Genomic DNA, 19,955 nt, shown 5'->3' on the forward strand with positions numbered 1-19,955 from the left:
ATTCGTTATTGTAGCAGATAATCCAGATCGAATAATCCAAACTACCATAAATTCAAATTATAGAAAATTGTATTACGTCATTTTTGTTGGAATAAAAAAATAGAAAGAATATATCTAGCAATTAAATAAATTTCATTTTACAGCAGATACTCATTAGTATGAATATTAATTCCACAAATATTCTGGATCTGACTGACTCTTTTAATTTAACATTTATGTATATTCGTAGATATTTTGCATTGGTTATATACAAGTATTATCAAAGAGACGATCTTAAAAGCGCTTTGACATTTTGCTTTCAAAAGGAATGAAAGCACTTTATTCCCCCTCTAACCCTTTGCTCCTGTCTCCTTCTGAATGCTCTATTTCTTCTCTGATATCAACTTCAATCTCGGCTCTTTTTCTCTGAGAATAAGCAACCGCTTCACCGGCTGCTGAATTCTTGTATGAACAGCAAGTATGATGCGCGTGATAAAACGTAGCGTCCCAAACTCAATGGACACGAGAATATGTGAGATGATTCGTTGAAAAACGAACGTTGACCCTTTGTACGGAGGATAATGGAAATCGGATCAGTACCTTTATTAATTTCACACTTCCGCTACCTTTGTATTTAGAATGGTCTTTAACTGACAAGGAAAGGACCCTGAATAACCGGCTTCAATTTTAATATGCTTTTGCAGGCTGTTATTCCAGATCTTTGATGATATTGCATTATAAAATGAAATATATGAGATGTAGTTACTCGGTAGCTTTAAACATACAGTAATTAAAAAAAGAAAAAACACGTGGTTGAATAATGTAATATGAAAGCTTATTCAAAATTTTCGAATCAAATGATTATAAAATTAAATGTTTAAGTTCTTCGATTATTCAATACAATTATCAATGGAAATATCGAAAAATAACTGTTTAACCCTCGATCGGCGGACCACGAAGAAAGCCACAATTTTAATATAATTTTGTATTTCATATAATTTTCATTCTCTACATTTTGCACTGTTCTTTTAAAAATTATTTTTCCAATATATAAAACTCTAATTAAAAAATTATACATTTAACTTTAGGTTAATATTCTTATATATATTCTATAAATGTGGGTCACGATTGACCCACGCTCCGCTGTTCATGGGTTAAACATCGTCGTGTTGAATATTAATGAGAGGTACTATAAACAATTAAAATTACAGAACAATAATTAAAGTTCAATGTGTAGCGTAAATGCAACTGGAAATTGTAACAATATTGTTGGCAAAGTGGAATAATTGCGTGAATGTACTACTACTTCTTGACTGAACAATTATAAAATGGAATATTAATAGTCATAATTATAGTATACAAAAATTATAACACTTAGCTAAATAATAAATATTGGTCTTTAGAGACTTTGTGCAATTATATACCACAAATAATAGAATCATACGTCAGTATAACAAATTTGACATCATTTTCATACGATGGGTGCTAATAATAGTCGCTAATTAAAAACCTCCGCTTGTACAGCAGAGGTGACGAAGTGGAGGCCCGCGGGCCAAATGTGATCCGTTCCCCTACTTGCCTGCTATGAAATATCGCAGGAAAGCTATCCCCTCCATACGTACATGATTCCGCTATCTGTATGTAAGCTTGGCGGTAAGACAAATAGTGGGGGGGGGGGATAACTGGGGTTGACCCCCCCTCCAGATCTGCGTCTACTTACATCCCAGAGTTTCCAGCTTTCCCCGGAGGATTTCCGAGATTTCCGGGTTCCCGATCATCCTCGTAGGCCTCTCCTCATTTACTCATCGATGTTCCCAAGGAAAGTGGTGATGTAATAGGAAGGTCCTATATACAATATACTCGTTCGGAACCGAACAGTTGTTTATTACGAAGCAGGTATGCTATTGGGCTTGACGAATGAGAGATCGTCAAGATACGTCACTCGTAGATACGATTGAGAGATCCAAGGTAGTGGCAAACGGACCTCTCACTCATTTCTCGGACCTCTCACTTTGCGGGCCACTTTAAACAAAGAAGAGGGGATACCGAGTTGCTTATTTCGAAGCCGAGACCACTTGCTTATTTCGAGACAATACTGTACATATATAGGTTTATTGTCACCCCACCATTTACGCACAAACAGTTACGCGGGAAAATTTGATTTGATATCTAAAATATTACTTTCTTCTAAATATTTTTAATATTAATGTTGTCAAAATTTAAGCTTTTGAGAATTCCTACTTCTCCTGTAACGCCATTTTCCTCGGGGAAGCTTGCTTTGCTCGATACTGTTATCAAAAAGTGATATGCCATACAAACATTTCTGACTACAATTATGACTCATTTCTGAACTGACTGCATAAACTGTGTAAAATTTTGCTTGCTGAAATTAATTAATGAAACGTTGCACAATGACGCTAGATACTTATCGTGTTAATTATAAATTAGAGGATCGCACGACGCGACGAGACGGATTCTGCATAGTGAATCTACACACACTTATTAATGTTTCTAGACAGTTGCAGCAACGTACATTTGCATTTTTGGATTATGTTTCATTGATCTCCTATTTAAACACTTCATATTTTATTTTTATTATAAGTTAAAAAAATATTGTTTTATCAGCAACCAAACATTTTAAATGCATTAAGCTAATATCATATCAAATAAAATCCATATAATTTAATTTTTGTTGTTTATTTTAAAATATTACTTGATGAATACTTGTACCTCATTCATTTGTATTATTACCTCTACAATATGATAACACTATTGAATCACAAATATGAAAAGCTAGTTTTCCTCAACAATTTTTATCAAATGAGAAAACTGTAATGACAAATTGTTGAAATTTGTTTTAATTTTACTTCTTACCAGCGTCGAATTTCCAGGCCCCATTTTCTAACATGCCCTGTTATAAGTCTCCTATTAACTATGTCAAAAAATATTGAATTAAATTTATTTTTACTGTTGCCCTTTTCCTTTACAATGAAATATTATTTAATTTTACTAAGAATAAATTTCAATTTTTGAACCAAGTTTATCGACTAATGAAGTCCTCGAAGATTTAATGGTCCCAGGCCTCAGAAATCTTAATTCGGCCGTGCTTCTTAACTTATTAACATTATTAAACTATTGCTCGAAATAAATTTTTTGTCGGACAGTAAACGAATACCAAACCAGTCTAAACGACTAGCTTCAAGTTTCTTGTATTAAATTATAAACTTTGTCGAGGCATTTTTATTGAAATGTATATTGATTATCGTCGATATAAAATTGGATGTGTGTATTAAATTATGTTTCATCCTTTATCTATTTAATTTTCTACATTATTTTCAACTGAAAAATATGTAACTGTACATCAAACGTCGGTAGTTCTAATGTTAATTAACATAACTAGGAACATTGTTGGTGTTTAATTAATAAGACTCTTAAAGATGATGTGTTTTGTTTGCGATCACATTTTGAAATGTTCTACGAAATGTGTGACCGTCGGTGTGTTAATACACAGTTGCCCGAGGATCTAACAAAGGGAAACTAAGAAATGCTAGGTGTATGTTCCACATTCGAGCCCAAGCATTGCGTAGAAACTAGTGTTCGGTGAAATCTTCGGTAACAGCGCGTTGTACGTTTGTTATGTTCTTGGGAAAATTCTCAGAGATTCTCTAGCGAGACAAAGGGGGCATCATACCTGCGTACCGTTTACCGGAAGTCAAGAAGGGGGTTGCGATAGCCGTTTAGATACATCACTTTTCTCCGTGGATCGGACTCTCAGAGGCGAGAACAAATCGGACAATTGTCGATGACGACATCCTACTTCCATGCTAGTTTGCTGCCTCGAACTTTACAGACTTGTCCTCCGTACCTTTGTTGCGTCTTCGACAATGCAGTTACGCGTTTCAGTCAGTTAACTACTGACGAATTATCTACCATTACGATTCAAATTGGTAAAGTGCTGTCTCGTTATATTGATTTATCAATCAATAATTAAAGTACATTTAGGTACAATGCGGCATTTTCCCTACTACTGCGTTAAGATTAGTTTATATTATTCAGTCAGAAACAGGAGGTTTACGAATATTCTACTCCAGCGATTCCCAACCCTTTCATAAATGCGTACCACTAAAATATGAATTCAAGAATTCTAGTAAATGCTATCAAGGAAAGTATGTTCTGTACAATATCGAGCAAAATTGACTTACGTAGGATAAATGGAAATAAAGGGGAAGCAATGATTTTGAAAATCTTAATTTTAACGATATTTATATTAAATGTAGCTTAATATAAGAAAAAAATTATGTAATTTTTAAGCGCCAATAAATATTATAAAATTTAGTATATAATTAAGAAATATGAATAGTAAGATTAATGTCAATTCAAATATTCTTGCGTACGTACATGTGCAAGTAATGGAAGGCCACAGATTTATATCTCTCTATATTATCATTTCCCCTAAGAAAGCTGATTGATATTTCTCTATATTATCATTTCCCCTATGAAAGCTGATAGATATTTCCCTATATTATCATTTCCCCTAGAAAACCTAATAGATATTTCTCTATATTATCATTTCCCCTAGCAAAGTTGATAGATATTTCTCTATATTATCATTTCCCCTAGCAAAGTTGATAGATATTTCTCTATATTATCATTTCCCCTAGGAAAGCTGATAGATATTTCCCTATATTATCATTTCCCCTAGAAAACCTAATAGATATTTCTCTATATTATCATTTCCCTAGGAAAGCTGATAGATATTTCCCTATATTATCATTTCCCCTAGAAAATCTAATAGATATTTCTCTATATTATCATTTCCCCTAGGAAAGTTGATAGATATTTCTCTATATTACCATTTCCCTAGGAAAGCTGATTTGATCGCGAGTGACATAAGTATTGCAGAGAGACTATACGTTTAATTATATTGTTATTATATGTTTCTTTTCTTGTTTCTAATAACATAATTGTATAAAAAACTGTTAAAGATCTTATACTGTATAATACACAAATTATCCACGTACCACCCAGCTGTTTTTCGCGTATTATTAGTGGTACGTGTATCACTAATTGAGAACCACTGTTCTACTGCATTCTTCTTACACTCAAATTTAACAATACCTTTTTAGAGCGCGGATCTTCCCTTCTTTCAAAAATTCTATATACATAACATTGCTAGACGTAGGAGTGCAAGTAACGATGGGCAGAAGGGTTACCTATCTACTGAGAAATAGCAACCTTTTTTTTTTAAACTAGGTAAAAGTAGAGCGAGATTCGCTCTAAAGCTAATCCTTGGAACTAAACTAAAACTTTTCATCAACTTATTTTGAAGTGGCAAAAAAAAAAAATTTGTCGGCCATTCGTTGAGATTTTGACCCACTAAACACAATGGCGCAAGAATTTTTTCGATAACTCTTACCGTTTGGCCTGTACAAAAGTGACAGAAAGTCTAAATGCTTTAGCCCCCTTCTCAAGATTTTCAATCTTAGATACGGGTTGGCTAATAAATACTAAAACATTTTCGAAAATTTCAGAAAACCTTGTTAGGAATATATAAAAATAAAGGCAATTAATATTATTGCGATACTTATAAGATGTAGAAAAACTGTTTTACTCCGCATCGGACAATTATGGTTGTCCCATCGGTCAAATGATATGTCTGCAAACTCTACTTTTAGTCTTCTTGGTTCTTGAAATTCTAAGGTTTCTTCTTTGTCCAAGAATGATTGAGTTTGAACTACTTGTATTATGATTTTTTCAAGCATTTTGCACAGTGCAGCTTCTATAATAGAATTTATGGAGTTGAAGAGTTAAATTCGATAAGTTTGCAGTAGTTAGTAGAAAGTTAATTACATTAATTTTACAAATACCATTTTGTAAAAACTGGTTATTACTCGAAGAGAATCACTATTTGTACTTTCAAAACTAGTTAACTGCTCGTCTAATCGTTGTACCTTGATATTTACCGTTATTACCTTTTTCGTCGTTGATATTATCTTTAATTATATGATTTCTAATCATTTTGCACGTGTAATGACCATGCAATCTTAATGGCAAGGAAAGCAAACATATTTTATCATCAACGATACCCATTTATGGATTATAGTTTACACTGTAAACTAAACACTTTAGTGATAATTTTGAACACAGTAATTATAGTAATTATGCAATACTATATGTTCAATTTATAATAAAACGAAGACTTGATTCGTCTGAAAGACAATACAAACTTCTAGAAAAGGGGGGTAGGAGCATTTAATTGTCTTGAAAAAATTATTTCCATAGATACATAGACCTTCAGAATTTGTATAAAATTGATACAAATATTTTTTTAATATCTTTTATCGTTTAGCAGTTATAAGCGGATAAATGGAAGGGACGATATAGATAAAAATGGTAATTGTTTACGTTCCAGACTTTTGCTTCATGTCGAAAAATGTTACGGAATTAACCTAGTGGGCTCAATTGTCATTACGTTTATAATCTATAGTAATTGTACATTGCTAAAATATTACGTGCATTGACGTAACTAAGGAGATGTCAGGGTGAACTTGGTCCCTTCAAATGTTGACAGACCCTTCATAACTCAAAAATTTAATAATTTTAGCACAGCAAATTTCCGAAATTCCAGAACTCTAGAATTCCAGAATTCAAAAATTTCAAAATCCCGCAATTATAATTTAATAATTTAAGTTCAAAAATCCATAAATTCAAATTTTCCAAATTCCAAAATTCTAGAATTCAAAAATTCTAAGATTTCAAAATTTCAGATCCCAAATTTATAAATTTTCAACATTCAAAAATTCTAGGAATTTCTAAGAGACCTGGCCCATCCCAGAAAAAAGTCCTATTATACCAATGGTTACATGATTGCGTATCAGTATTTTTGCAAGTTGATTATCTTCAGATGCAAATAATTAGATAATTAACAGAAATATAAAATTATATAAAAGACATAGTTATTGCGGTGCATAATGTTTCCTAATATAACAAAAAAAGCGCAATCGCACTGGCACTTTTCGAACGTACAATGATTTATATTGTGTTTCTGTAAGTAACCCTGGCACTCAAACGGTTAAAGCGCCAAAGTAACACCAATTAAATACGACAAACTTCTTATGTTGGTCCAAAACAATGTTAGGCTATGTAAAAGTCGGTGTATGTCTTTATTCATTTGACAATATTACACGCTTCTTCAGTCTCTTTCATGACGTTAGCAATAGATTTATAATTTCTATGGCGGTTTCAGTGGGGGGATGCGTTCTCCTAAGGGTAATAAAATTTATAAATATAATGTCACATTCGGAAAATCTTTTTACATGTATACCCAATAAAATGTTAGAATATAAATTACAAGCAATTTTTAAATCTTATAAAAAAAGAAGTATACTTATGTATGTACTCGTGTACCCCCCATCTCCCTCGCGACTCTTGAACCGGCCATTGTAAATTATTCGTTCAGAGAAGGAAAAATTCTGAGATACTTTCAAGAAAAGATTGTTATAGGTAATAAGATGCGAATTTTTATACATAATGTAGTAGATCCGTTCAGACACATTATATTTTTAGACATTTCACGTCCGGCATTCTCGGCAAAAATGTTTTATCGGATGCGATACGTGTCCGAAGTTGCCGGAACATGTATGAATGGGCACGTCCATATGGTATGCATTATGTTCTGACAGTTTACTTTCAGTTGTATTCTGTTTTTTAATGAAATTTTCTATTTTTCTTAAAGAAATATGTATTGAATTCATACATAGACATCCTGTAATATTGAAACAATTTTTCTTCCTCATTCATTAGTTCTTTAAACAATGTTCAATATCTGTATGTACATCAGTTTCTTCTGTTTTAGCATTTTATGAGCAGCATAACGATGTTTTCTGTTTTTATTATTTGTATCTAATAACAATTCTATGCAGGCTAGATCTTTTGTGAGAACCTTATTAAACGATAGCTATTCTACAAAATATAGGCGTTTAGTGGAGGGGGACACGGTTTCGTCTTCCCGGACGCCTTTAGTTTGGACCGGGGACCGCTAGGTGGTAGCGAAAGATCGGTGAGTGTTCTCGCAAGCAGTCACCCGGCATGCAGTTCGAATATATACAAGTTCCGAATTACCGTATGATAGGTGTCTGGGGCAGGGATCGTCTGTTGTCAGCCCCACTGATGAGTCTGACCAGGCGACGATCCCCGAGGCGAAACGCCGCCTTTTTTCTCTCCTACAAAAATAAAAATATATATATGTTGCAAGTACTTTACTGTCCCACCGACTACAAGAAAGTCCCATGAGAATAATGCAGTCACAACACTTGACGTCGGCCGTGACGTTATGATTGGTCGACGTGGTCACAGCTACTAATAAAATAATCAGGCTCGTGTAAAACTATAAGGGAGTCAGTCGATGTGTGTGCGTTATTAGTAGTAGTAGTATCTCCTCTTGCCCCTCTTCTGCCCTCCCGCGAGATTTCTTGTCATAGGTGAACAGTACTCTTTATATCTGACGCTGCCGGGGACACATATTTAGAGTACAATTGGCGTTTGCTAATTCCCCCCAATGGAATGTGTGTGTTGTAGCTATGTCACATAATAAACAAAATTGAAAATAATAGCCAGTGAAATGTTATAACTACACCAGAAAAATAATAAAAAAACTGGAAAAGGCACATATGCCATTGACGCTTGAAACTCCCCCGTGTCTTAGAAGAGACCTCTTCCAGAGTCCGGAATGCGAGCAATTATCGAGCGCTTATTTAAAGATCGGTTCTTCACAGCAGATTTACTGTTTATTGTTTTGTGTACATATTTACCAATTTTCAATAGGTTTTCATACTGTTTATACTGTTTTCCTAAATTATTGAATCTTTCTATGTTTTTTAACACTTGAATAGCGAAGTCTGGGTCAATCGTGTCCCAAATTTACAAAACGTATACAAGGATATTAAATTAAATTTAAATGCATAATTTCTAGATAAAAAGGTTTCATATGTTGGAAGAACAATTTTTAAAGGAACAGTATAAAATTTAGAAAATGAAAATAATATAAAATACAAAATTAAATTAAAATTGTGGCTCCCTGTATAGTCCGTCGTCTGAAGGTTAAAATGAAAAGTAAAATGTTATAGGTATATGGTAATTTTGGTATGTATCAAATATTAACATTTTGTTCTCGTATATTAGAAAAGGGCTATTTGAAGGACCATAAAGATATTTAGTATATTTATAATGAATTTATTTATAATCACTTTATAAACTCTACACTAAATCATTTATTAAGCTTGCTTATTGTCGGATGTACACATAACATGATACTTTATCCAACTTACAGGAAGAGCAATTATTTTCGACATACAATGTTACATATTCATTAACGTATATTACACATCATTATTACGATGCAGTATAATAAACCACACTGGTTACTCCATGAAGAGCAATAAAATAACCTATGTGCATATGTATACATAGTCATAAACATATTTAAACAGTATTAATGTTAAAAATATGCATTTTTATAATAACAAGTTAAATAGCTTTGGGTCTTAAGTGAATTTATACAAAAGATACATTAGAAAACTTTTACAAAATTAATAAACTTTTTGGTATTATCTACCGTAAATTCTATAATACACTAATTGTTAAAAGTTTTTTATTGAATTGTCATTATTATGGTATTATTACAATATAATTAGTATTAAAGGAATCATCGATTGATTCCCTTCTTGAAAAAATTGAAATTGGAATTGTGGGATAAAATTTTGTTACATGCAGTTTTCGTTTAAAAAAAAAATTAGTTTGTTAATGAAATTATAGATATGTATACATATGTATATGTATAGTTGATTTTGGCATGTCATAAAGAATTCAGTTTTTTAATTTTTATTAAACTACTTTCTACAATCTTTAACAATTTCTGTCTTGCGTTTTGAAGTTCAAACTTTGCAGGATGATTTTATCGCTTAAACTTGAATTGCCGCAACTAACAAAATTATGTATGTATGATTTTCCACTGTTTTACTAACAGAGGCGGAATCGAACTTACATTTCTATCGACATTAATGACATGACGGTCCGTCATGTTGAATACGGACCTTAATTTTAATTAATTGAATCCCAAACTCCTACCGTCCCACTGGAAATTTTCCTAAACTCCTGATTGCCGTCCATCCCTCTCTACAAGTCTACAAAATTTCATCCACGGTTGTTAAACACTGTATATAAATTGCTACCATAAGATTATAATATTATCGTTATTACTTTTTAAAGAATGTTATTTAACAGACAGAATTTTTTAATTTAGGTTAAATAGTTCATTTAGTTATGCTCCATTAATAATGACCAAGTTTGCAAATTAACTTAATATAAAGTAATTACATGGTTCATTAATGTTGTAAGTAGACTGGGAATATTTATGCAAGGTAATATCGGACATTACTTGATTGTTTTCTCCAATATAACGTTTGATTTCTTTAAGGATCCTTGTCTCTTTTGCATGGAAAGATAAGGATAGATTTCGCAATTTCGTAGTTCACAGATTTTGTGGCGAAGAAGCAATATTTTCCCATAATTCTTTTTTAAAAATATTCTTGGTACAATTATACAATGCCGTACAGAGCCAGATCTTGCGATTTGGCTTTTGAAACATTTTATGAAATACATTTGTGTAAAAGAATTGTTTACTATTTTTTCCAGAAAGCGCTCTGTGCCGCGTTAGACATATTTCTGCTGAATACGAATATCGTAATCATTACGCGTTTCTCTCAGAATTGTTTTCGAAAAACATGAATTACTTTTTTGTGTTTCATTTTTACTCTGCCAATGGTGCTACTGTCATATCCATGTAGCTGTCGAGTAATAAACAAAACCATTATTTAATTAACTAGGTACGACCTGCTCGTCTCTCGCGGGCCCTTCGTTCCCCGGAAAATTCGCGTTTTTGAAATATAGATCGTCAGAGTCTGAAAAAATTATGGATGAAGTTCCGAATACGACCGGTCGCCGATCAAGATGAAATTTTGAGGGGGGGCGGGGAGGTGGGAGGGAACCCCAAATATAAAGTTGTATCTTCGGCTTCCTATTAGTTTTCGAGATATTAATTAAAAACTTTCGTACAATACATAGAATTTTTCCTATACAGACGTAACTAACACAACCGTCTTCGCTGTAGTAAGCTGACATCGTCAAGTGTCGAACAGCCGTTGACACAGCGGGGATTCCAACCTGACTATCTATAGGGTGTCCTATTCAAAACTTTGGAGATACGACGACTGTTGTAGCGTTGCCGGCCGCCTTCCGGCGGTCGGAAATTTATCTGCCCTAACCTAACCTACGTATAAATCAAATGTGTTTAATTCCTTGAGAATTAGTAGTAAAATATAAAACATAACGTAATGTAACTAAAGAAATGGATTTTACATGGAACACCCTATAGAAACGGAAGCCGATATCGCTATGGTGTGAACGACTGTTCGACACTTGACGATGATGGTTGCTACAGCGAAGACGGTAGTGTTAGTTGTGTCTACAGGAAAAATTCTATGTATTATACGAAAGTTTTTAATTAATATCTCGGAAACTAATAGGAAGCCGAAGATACCACTTTATATTTGGGGTCCTCTCCACCCTCCCCCCTTCCCCTCAAAACTTCATCTTGATCGGCGACCGGTCGAATTTGGAACTACAGCCAAAATTATTGTTAGGCGCGCATGCGCATCCCTTTTCAAAGACATTTTCAAAGCGCTGCTAAAATGTGCGACCTATAGACTTTCTACAACAAATGGAAACCCCTGTAACTTTTCACTCCGACCACATAGACGCACAGACGCAACGGTTTTGAACTACATAGTCTCAGCGATATCTTTCTAATGACGTGTAGAATGTATCTCTAACCCCATTAGTTCTCGAGTTGAAAAGTGACACGGACAGACGTCTTTAAGCTTTATATACCGGGTGATTCACGAGAAACAGAACACCTAATTATCTCCGTTCGGTTTAAAGATAGAAGAAAATGTTACAGAAAAAAGTTGTACTGTTTAAGGAGACAAATATGGCCGTATAAACAGAATTTCCGATTGTTATCGTTTTCAAGGTCTTTTGAAGGTCATCGATGATTTTTAGATTGCACCATATATTTTCAACATCATAGGGTTGTAGCTGATGTCAAGACGAGTACAACGATATGGTACACTATGACCTTCAAATGACCCTGAACTGAAGAATAGGTTCTATTCCCTCTGATCAACGATTCCAAGTAGCTGGATAGGACGTAATGGACACGTACCATAGCCATCTCGCTCACCCGATTTAGCTCCTCTTGAGTTTTTTTTATGGGGAACACTGAAAGATGATGTGTATCGTGATCAATCAAGTACACCAGAGAACATGCAAGAAAGAATAATTAGATCTTGTAGATCAATTTCAACAGAAACGATTGAAGGGGCAATTAATTGCCTTGCAGGACGTTTAAATTCTTGCGCCATTGCTCAAAGTCATCATTTTGAACATTTAATTTAATTTAAATAAATTGATTGCAAAGTTTGAAGTTATCATTGCTTTATCACTTATTTCAAGGTCATTAGAAGGTCATAGTGTACCACATCGTTGTACTCGTCTTGACATCAGCTACAACTCTATGATGTTAGAAGTATATGGTGCAATCTAAAAATCATCGATGACCTTCAAAACACCTTGAAAACGGCAACAATCGGAAATTTCTTTTATATCCCCATATTTGCCTTCTTAAACAGTACAACTTTTTTCTCTAACATTTTCTTCTATCTTTAAACCGAACGGAGATAATTAGGTGTTCTGTTTCTCGTGAATCACCCGGTATATAGATAGATTATTTAAATTATAGTTTACTTCGACAACGCTCATCGTCAGTACTGTTACAAATGTATAAACATTTGCAGTCCAGTTATAAGTGTCTGCAACCTGACATAATTATTTCGCTCATTTCTCAATGTCCTGATTAATTATAGTATAACGATATACAGTTATTTTGTTAATCTAACAATGTTCTAATCATTTCCAATGTTCTATCTCTGATCTACAATCACATTAGTGTAACGTAATTCCAGAAGATTCTTCAGAATATTCTGTAAATTATACTTTCTTCTCATCTTTGTCGTAACAAGATAGCGCTAATTAGATACTTCAGAAACATGTGGTAGCGATGTACATCTTAATGGGACACGGAAAGTACGCGTGATTCATCGCATCAAGTAAATCTTATCGAAAATGACTTAGAAAAATTTTGTAATTACACTTTGTACCACGTAACAATGTAAACATGCATAAATGTATAATTTCGTGTTCTTCATAATTATAATCCTTCGACTAAAAATTTACCGTTTGCAAATTCATATCTTGAGTATCTCGCACTTAACTTAAAATTTCAATTCAGTTTCAATTAGTTTACTACAGTTGATTTGTAACAAGTGTTATCTGAAAATTATTAAAAACTTTATGATGAAAATAAAGTTAATGTGAACTTTAAAATACTGAAATGATATTATTTTGAAATGTCATAAGTTCTATAATTGACTGTAAGATGAATTATGTTACTTATGTATTTGGATAGTTTTCTTACTATAAACCTGGGGAGTTATGTTTTTATCATCATCTCTTATGTACTCGTTCTTTATTAAGCAAGGTCCCCGATGGCTTTTTTATTATTACCTTAATTTGCGTTATTGTAGGAGAGGGGAGAAAAAGGCGTTTCGTCTCGGGATCGTCTGTCCGACTCGTCCCCAGTGGGGCTGACAACAGACGATCCCTGCTCCAAACAGATTATTGTATAAGGGAGCCTTTGTGGAGTTTAAAACCCGTTCTGCCGTTCCCAAGTTTGCACTTATACCGGCGCGGCGATGTTAAAGGGCGCGATTGCGCTATTTATACCTACCTCCCAGCAGCCACCTCCCAACCAAGTGGCGCCAGGTAGGTCAGCGGGTACGGAAGGCCCAACACTTGACTCATTGTCGGCGTGTAAGGAATTTTGGTCTAAGACGACGCTTCTACTTTAACACACTCACCTGAGGGGGTTAGAAATTACACTCACCAGACGCTTCACGTCCACAGCCAGAGAGTCCCCCCGTTTGCCATCGGAATAGCCAATGCCCGGACCACACCACGAGGAAGAGGGGTTGGCACAGCACATGACACCGCTCGCTGGGGCTGGGTGCAAGGTCCCGAACGGCACCTTTGTGGTCCCCCTGCCTCAGACACCTATCATGCCGCAATTCGGAACTTCTATATATTCGAACTGCATGCCGGGCGACCGCTTGCGAGAACACTGTCACCGATCATCTCGCCGCCACCTAGCGGTCCCCGGCCGAACTAAAGGCGTCCAGGAAGACGAAACCGTGTCCCCCTCGCCACTTAAACGCCTACATTATGTTATTTTGTGTTACAACTATGTTTTTTTCGAAGCTAAGGTGAATGTTATTAAAAATCGTGATTTTTATTCTTAGTTAACAGCATATAGCAAATAATATGTAAATATTATTTAATAATAGATAAATACCTGCGGAATAACTAGCCGTTAGGAATGCCTCATGTTCATTATTTATACAAGCGCGAGTGTTTTACTCGTTGTCACCTTCTTTGTAGCCAAGAGTAAGGAAGATAGCCCGCCAGAGCTTTATCTTACTTAGTTTGAACATTCCTATAAAAAAAATCTTCAAGCCTGTGGAACGGCCATCACGAAAAAATAAACAGACGTTTTTAACAATTTTACCGTGACGTACAATCCTTGCAATAATTGTTTCATGCAATCCGGAACTTCTGAAGTGAGTTACCGAAGTTTAATGGTGTAGTTATCTCGAGAAATAAGCATAACGCTAACTATGGGAATAGCTTATTTTCACGTCACGGTGGTTTCTTATTTGCAAAAGTATACAGGGAATTCGTGACAACTTGATTACTAAATAATAATTTTCTTGTACTGCAAAATTTATGTAAGAGAAATTTAAATGAAATATGTTTCCTTATGTAGAAAAATAATAAGTGATTAAAGAAAACTGATGCAAAAGTTGGACATACAATTATCAAGGAAATCTATGACTTCAATTAATTATCTATTCATAAATTACTATCATGTAATTAACATGATATTTACATACATAATCCATATTCACATGAAACAATGAATTCAGAGATGGTGAACTATTCAAATATTAATATAATTTCAATTCTTATTGTTTGTATATGAAAACCCTATAAATTATTTCAATAGAAGAATATAATATTTCAGTAATAAAATATAAAAATACAAAAAATGGATTCGCATGCGTAACGGTGAACTCGTTTTACGGACAACTAATTTACAATTAGCAACATGCTCGAAAGTTTCCTTCTTTGTTCGTTTTTATTTTTTTGTTCATAAAAAGTTATAACATATAAAACGGTATGAAAATGTACGGAGAATTATTCATAAACGTTTCACGTTGCAACGCCATGATTAAACGTGCTCGTTTTCCGCTACAGTAGCTTATTTTATCACACTTGCTTTCTTCAGGCCGTGATGCGATCTCAAGGCGAGTTTAGTTCAGTGACACCTCTTTTTAGATACATTATTATATGAGAGCAAACATCGTGCAAGTTGCTCGTTTCACGAGCCGCGTTTCTGAGCTTTCAAATCCTGTTCTTGATGTTGTTTGGAAAAATTAAATGGTTATCGTGCAAGCGAGAACGGCATACTGTGGAATAAAACGAACTAACTGCAATAAAAAATTCAATAAATTGAAGAGATATTAACGTCTTCTGAAACAGAACTAATTGTGTTACAATATTGGAAGCGTGGTTTCATTTATTCATTTATGATATTTATAGATTATATGCATACAAATGCAGTATACAGAGTGAGATATCTAAAACGAATCATCTGAAAAATTATGCAGTTCTGCATCGATGTATCGAGGTGGGGGCCAGGGTAAGCTTGCCCCCCCCCCCCCCCCCTCCCCATCCTAAAATTTGGAGTGACTCCTAAAAAATGTGGACCTTCACCATTCTAAAGTCCTAATCGTAAGGTTCAAAAATTCCAGTATTTCAAAACTTTAGATTTCTAAAACTATAAATGTTAACAATTTCAAATTTCTAAAATTTAAAAATATTATTCTAGAATTCTAGAATTTTTAAATTTCAGATTATCAAAATTCCAGATTTCCAAAAATTTCAGACTTCTAAATTCCAGATCCTAAAAATTTAAAAATTCCAGTATTTCAAAACTTTAGATTTCCAAAACTACAAATCTTAACAATTTCAAATTTCTAAAATTTCGAAGTATTATTCTAGAACTCTAGAATCTTTAAATTTCAGATTATCAAATTCCAGATTTCCAAAAATTTCAGAATTCTAAATTCCAGATGCTAAAAATTAAAAAATTCCAGATTTTCAAAATTCAAAAGTTCAAAAATTTCAGACTTTTTACATTCCAAAATTCCAAATTCTAAGAATTCAAAAATTTCAGACTACCAAAATGTTTGAAAAAACCATCAAAGAAGAAGGTCCAAGTTACGTTAATGTAGTTCTGATAAAAAATAGAAATAGAAATGCACTTTTTAAACGTAGCTATATACTCCGGTTAAAATAATGTTAGTAATAAGAGTAACAATTAAACAATAGTTTTTTAATTTACAGATAGAACGCGAGGTGGTTTTGTCGTCAGGAGACAAGAATTCCAAAATCCCTATTCTTCACGAGTACAAACAAAGGACTGCCGGAAGAATCGCTATTGCACCGGATGCACCGGTCAAGCAACAAGCTTGGGTTCAAGAGGTAGGTTAATTCTCTCACTAATTACCATTATACTCCTGACGTGCAGTATCTTACTCATAATTTGTAAAAACAACTAAGTTTCTTTATCTGTATAATTACTTTATTTTACTGTACACGTAAGAAATTTTGCTGAGAAACGGTGTTGTACAAAAGAAATTTTTTTATTACTCTACATTTTATGGAAAAGTATTATACCTTTCTCTTAAGACTTTAACGTATATTTTTTCTTTAATTTTTTGTTTTAGAACAAAAATTATTCGATAAAAGATTTATAAATAATATTTATGTAAAATTCTATCAGGTACAAACAGAGGAGACTAATTGTAAGATAAAACCGAGATGTTAAGATAAAAAATCGTGACTCTGAAATTAATAAACTAAACTACAAACGGCAATTGTGGTTTATTACAAAAATCTATGCTATTCTATGATAGCTTACGTTCAATTTTTTTAGACAGAAGAAAATTGTTGAAAAGTGGTGATTTCAAATATCGGTTCAAAGTTATGATTTTCTATCTGTAGCAATGGAATTTATCCAATTGGTTTTCCAACTAGCACCGCTTCCATAGGCTCATTCATAGCATATTCTACACTGCACCTAGTCTTCGTTCAACTTAAATATACCATAGCATTCCTGACAATAAACATCTTTCTTTCTATTCAGTATTATTTCTATGACTATCTCTTGATCTTTTGTTTATTTTTACAGATTTGTTTCTTCATTATTATTTAGTTTTAATTTTAATTACCGTATCGGTATACAATTATTATCACTACTTTCGTGCTGACGAGAAACAGTTTTCAGATTTATAAATATCCAACATTGGTCTAATTAGATAGGGGCTAGCCCCCCACCGGGGGGGCCTTCGTGTGAATTAATCCCCCACCATTCTAAAATTTCAACACTCCAAGATTTCAGGATTTCAGAATTCAAACATTCCAGATATTCAAAATTTCACAATATCAAGAGTTCAAAATACCAAAATTTCAAAATTCTCAAATTGCAAAATTGCAAATCCAAAATTTTTAAATTTCGGAGGGACCTGGTCCACTCTAAAATAAAATCCCAGTTACACTAATAGTATTCACTATATAAAAAATGTATATTGGATGCTAAAAGTCTAAAGGGAAGATGTATTATCAGCAGTGAAAGTATAGTTTGGAAAAATGATAAATCGGTTCCCGATCGGTTCTTCTAGTGATGGGATGTCGCGTAGCAAATTTTTTTTTTATATATTGCATGACTGAAATCGACGGCTAGCGACTTTTAGTGATGGAGGGTTGGCGAACCTGAGTGAAATCAAAAAGAGACGTTACGTTTTTTCAGTTAAAGCTGAAGCTTATTGCGTTTTAGTTATTTGTCTTATTGTTAGAAATTATGGTTTTACGTTTTACAAGGGGAACTACCCAAGTGTTACACTCACTTATTAATGAAACTTTGCCAGCTTGTAGAGCTCGTCGAGCTGAACACGCCTATACCCCGTTTTGTGGGCAGACGACTAATTATTTAAAAGATATTAATAATTAAAGTTAGTTACTACTTACATTGAGAAGTATGACAGATTCACATATACAAGTCGCAATCTAGAGATCCACGGTTCAAATCCTTGATTCCCAACATTTTTTTTTTTTTTTTTTTAATGATAATTTGTTTCTTTTTGAATAACTATTACATAAAAATTATCGTAAAAAAAAAATTTTTTTGGAAACCCAAGGATTTGAACCGAGAACCTTTAACTTGCAAGTCACGAATTTGCTCCATGGTTAAACACATGACTCGTAATCTAAAGGCCCTCGGTTCAAATCCTGGGTTCCCGTTTTTTTTTTTTTCTTTATAATGGTAATTTTTATGTAATAGTTATTCAAAACGAGACAAATTATCATTAAAAAAAAAAAAAAATGTTGGGAACCAAGGATTTGAACCGTGGATCTCTAGATTGCGAATTGTATGTGTAAGTTTGTCATACTTCAGAATGTAAGGAATAACTAACTGTAATTGTTAATATCTTTTAAACAATTAGCCGTCTGCCCCCAAAAGAGGGTATAGGCGTGTTCAGCTCGACGAGCTCTACAAGCTGGCAAAGTTTCATTAATAAGTGAGTGTAACACTTGGGTAGTTCTCCTTGTTAGTGTTCATGCATGATGCAATTTATATTTTTGTTTCAATTATTTTAAGAGTTTAATATGTGTTTAGTTCCAAGTATTTTTTTACATATAATAAATAATATATATATATATATATATATATATATATATATATATATATATATATATATATATATATATATCATAGAAGATGAAAGTGTTTAATATTTTTCAATCCCACAACATCTAGTCTTACCTAAGATACTGTAGAAGTTTCTACTGTTTGTTAGTTGTTCGTGTGAGAGGCCAGTTACGGGGTTAATGAGAATCTATCGTCAGATCTTAGTTATTACGAAATCTTTTATTGACGCGATTAGTTCACGCGAGTGCAGCTCATGCGGTGATTCAACACCTACGTGAATTGTTGAAGGTGCGAGTAGGTGTCGGTAATGCACGTGTCACAGGACAATGTTCCACAATTGTAGGTTGCTTAGGGTACTAACGCCAAAGGGCGTGCAAGGAACGTAGAAAATTATCTTATGGATCTGTGATCAGATTATTCTCTTTCTCCAACATACTGGCACACCAATGGCATTTAAATAACATTAACCACAGGAGCGGACTAGGATTTAAATTTTTAGTGGAACATTAGTGACATGGACTATTTTGTAGTATACAGGCCTAAATTTTAATTCATTAGGCCCAAAATGCCTACTGGGATTCCTGGGACCTACCAGAACTTTCTCCAAACTTCCGACGACCACTTCACCCCTGACTAACTGACAGCCAATTTGTATCCCGATACTCAGTCAATTAAAAATCTGGAAACCTATACTCTCCATCATCCCTAGGTTTTGAGAAATTTAATTTTAAAAGATTTGAGCTTTTTGTATTTATAAACGATATTCAATTTTTGTTTACATAAAATAATTCTGTAGACTCAGGAATAGATTAAAATTTCTGGGGCCCGGGGCTATCAGACCTTGGAGGGCCCGCTTAATTGATAAACTTGGTTTAAAAAGTGAAATTTATTCCAAATAAAGTTTAATTACATTTAATCGTAAAGAAAAAGGGCAATAGTAAAAAAAAATTTCATTCAATATTTTGTGATATAG

At 33.6% G+C, this 19,955-nt stretch overlaps 1 protein-coding gene across 2 annotated transcripts in view; it reads left to right on the plus strand.

Annotated features, from left to right (window-relative positions):
- The window catches only part of LOC117609892 (uncharacterized), a 70,101-nt gene that overhangs the window by 23,165 nt on the left and 26,981 nt on the right, over window positions 1-19,955 (plus strand). For both annotated transcript variants that reach the window (XM_034336651.2, XM_034336650.2), the window contains exon 3: window positions 16,618-16,755. In XM_034336651.2, the coding sequence (XP_034192542.2) occupies window positions 16,618-16,755 (138 nt within the window). The remainder of the gene's footprint in view (window positions 1-16,617; window positions 16,756-19,955) is intronic.

Source organism: Osmia lignaria, chromosome 5 (genome assembly GCF_051020975.1).
Source record: "Osmia lignaria lignaria isolate PbOS001 chromosome 5, iyOsmLign1, whole genome shotgun sequence".
In the NCBI taxonomy this organism is placed as follows: domain Eukaryota; kingdom Metazoa; phylum Arthropoda; class Insecta; order Hymenoptera; family Megachilidae; genus Osmia; species Osmia lignaria.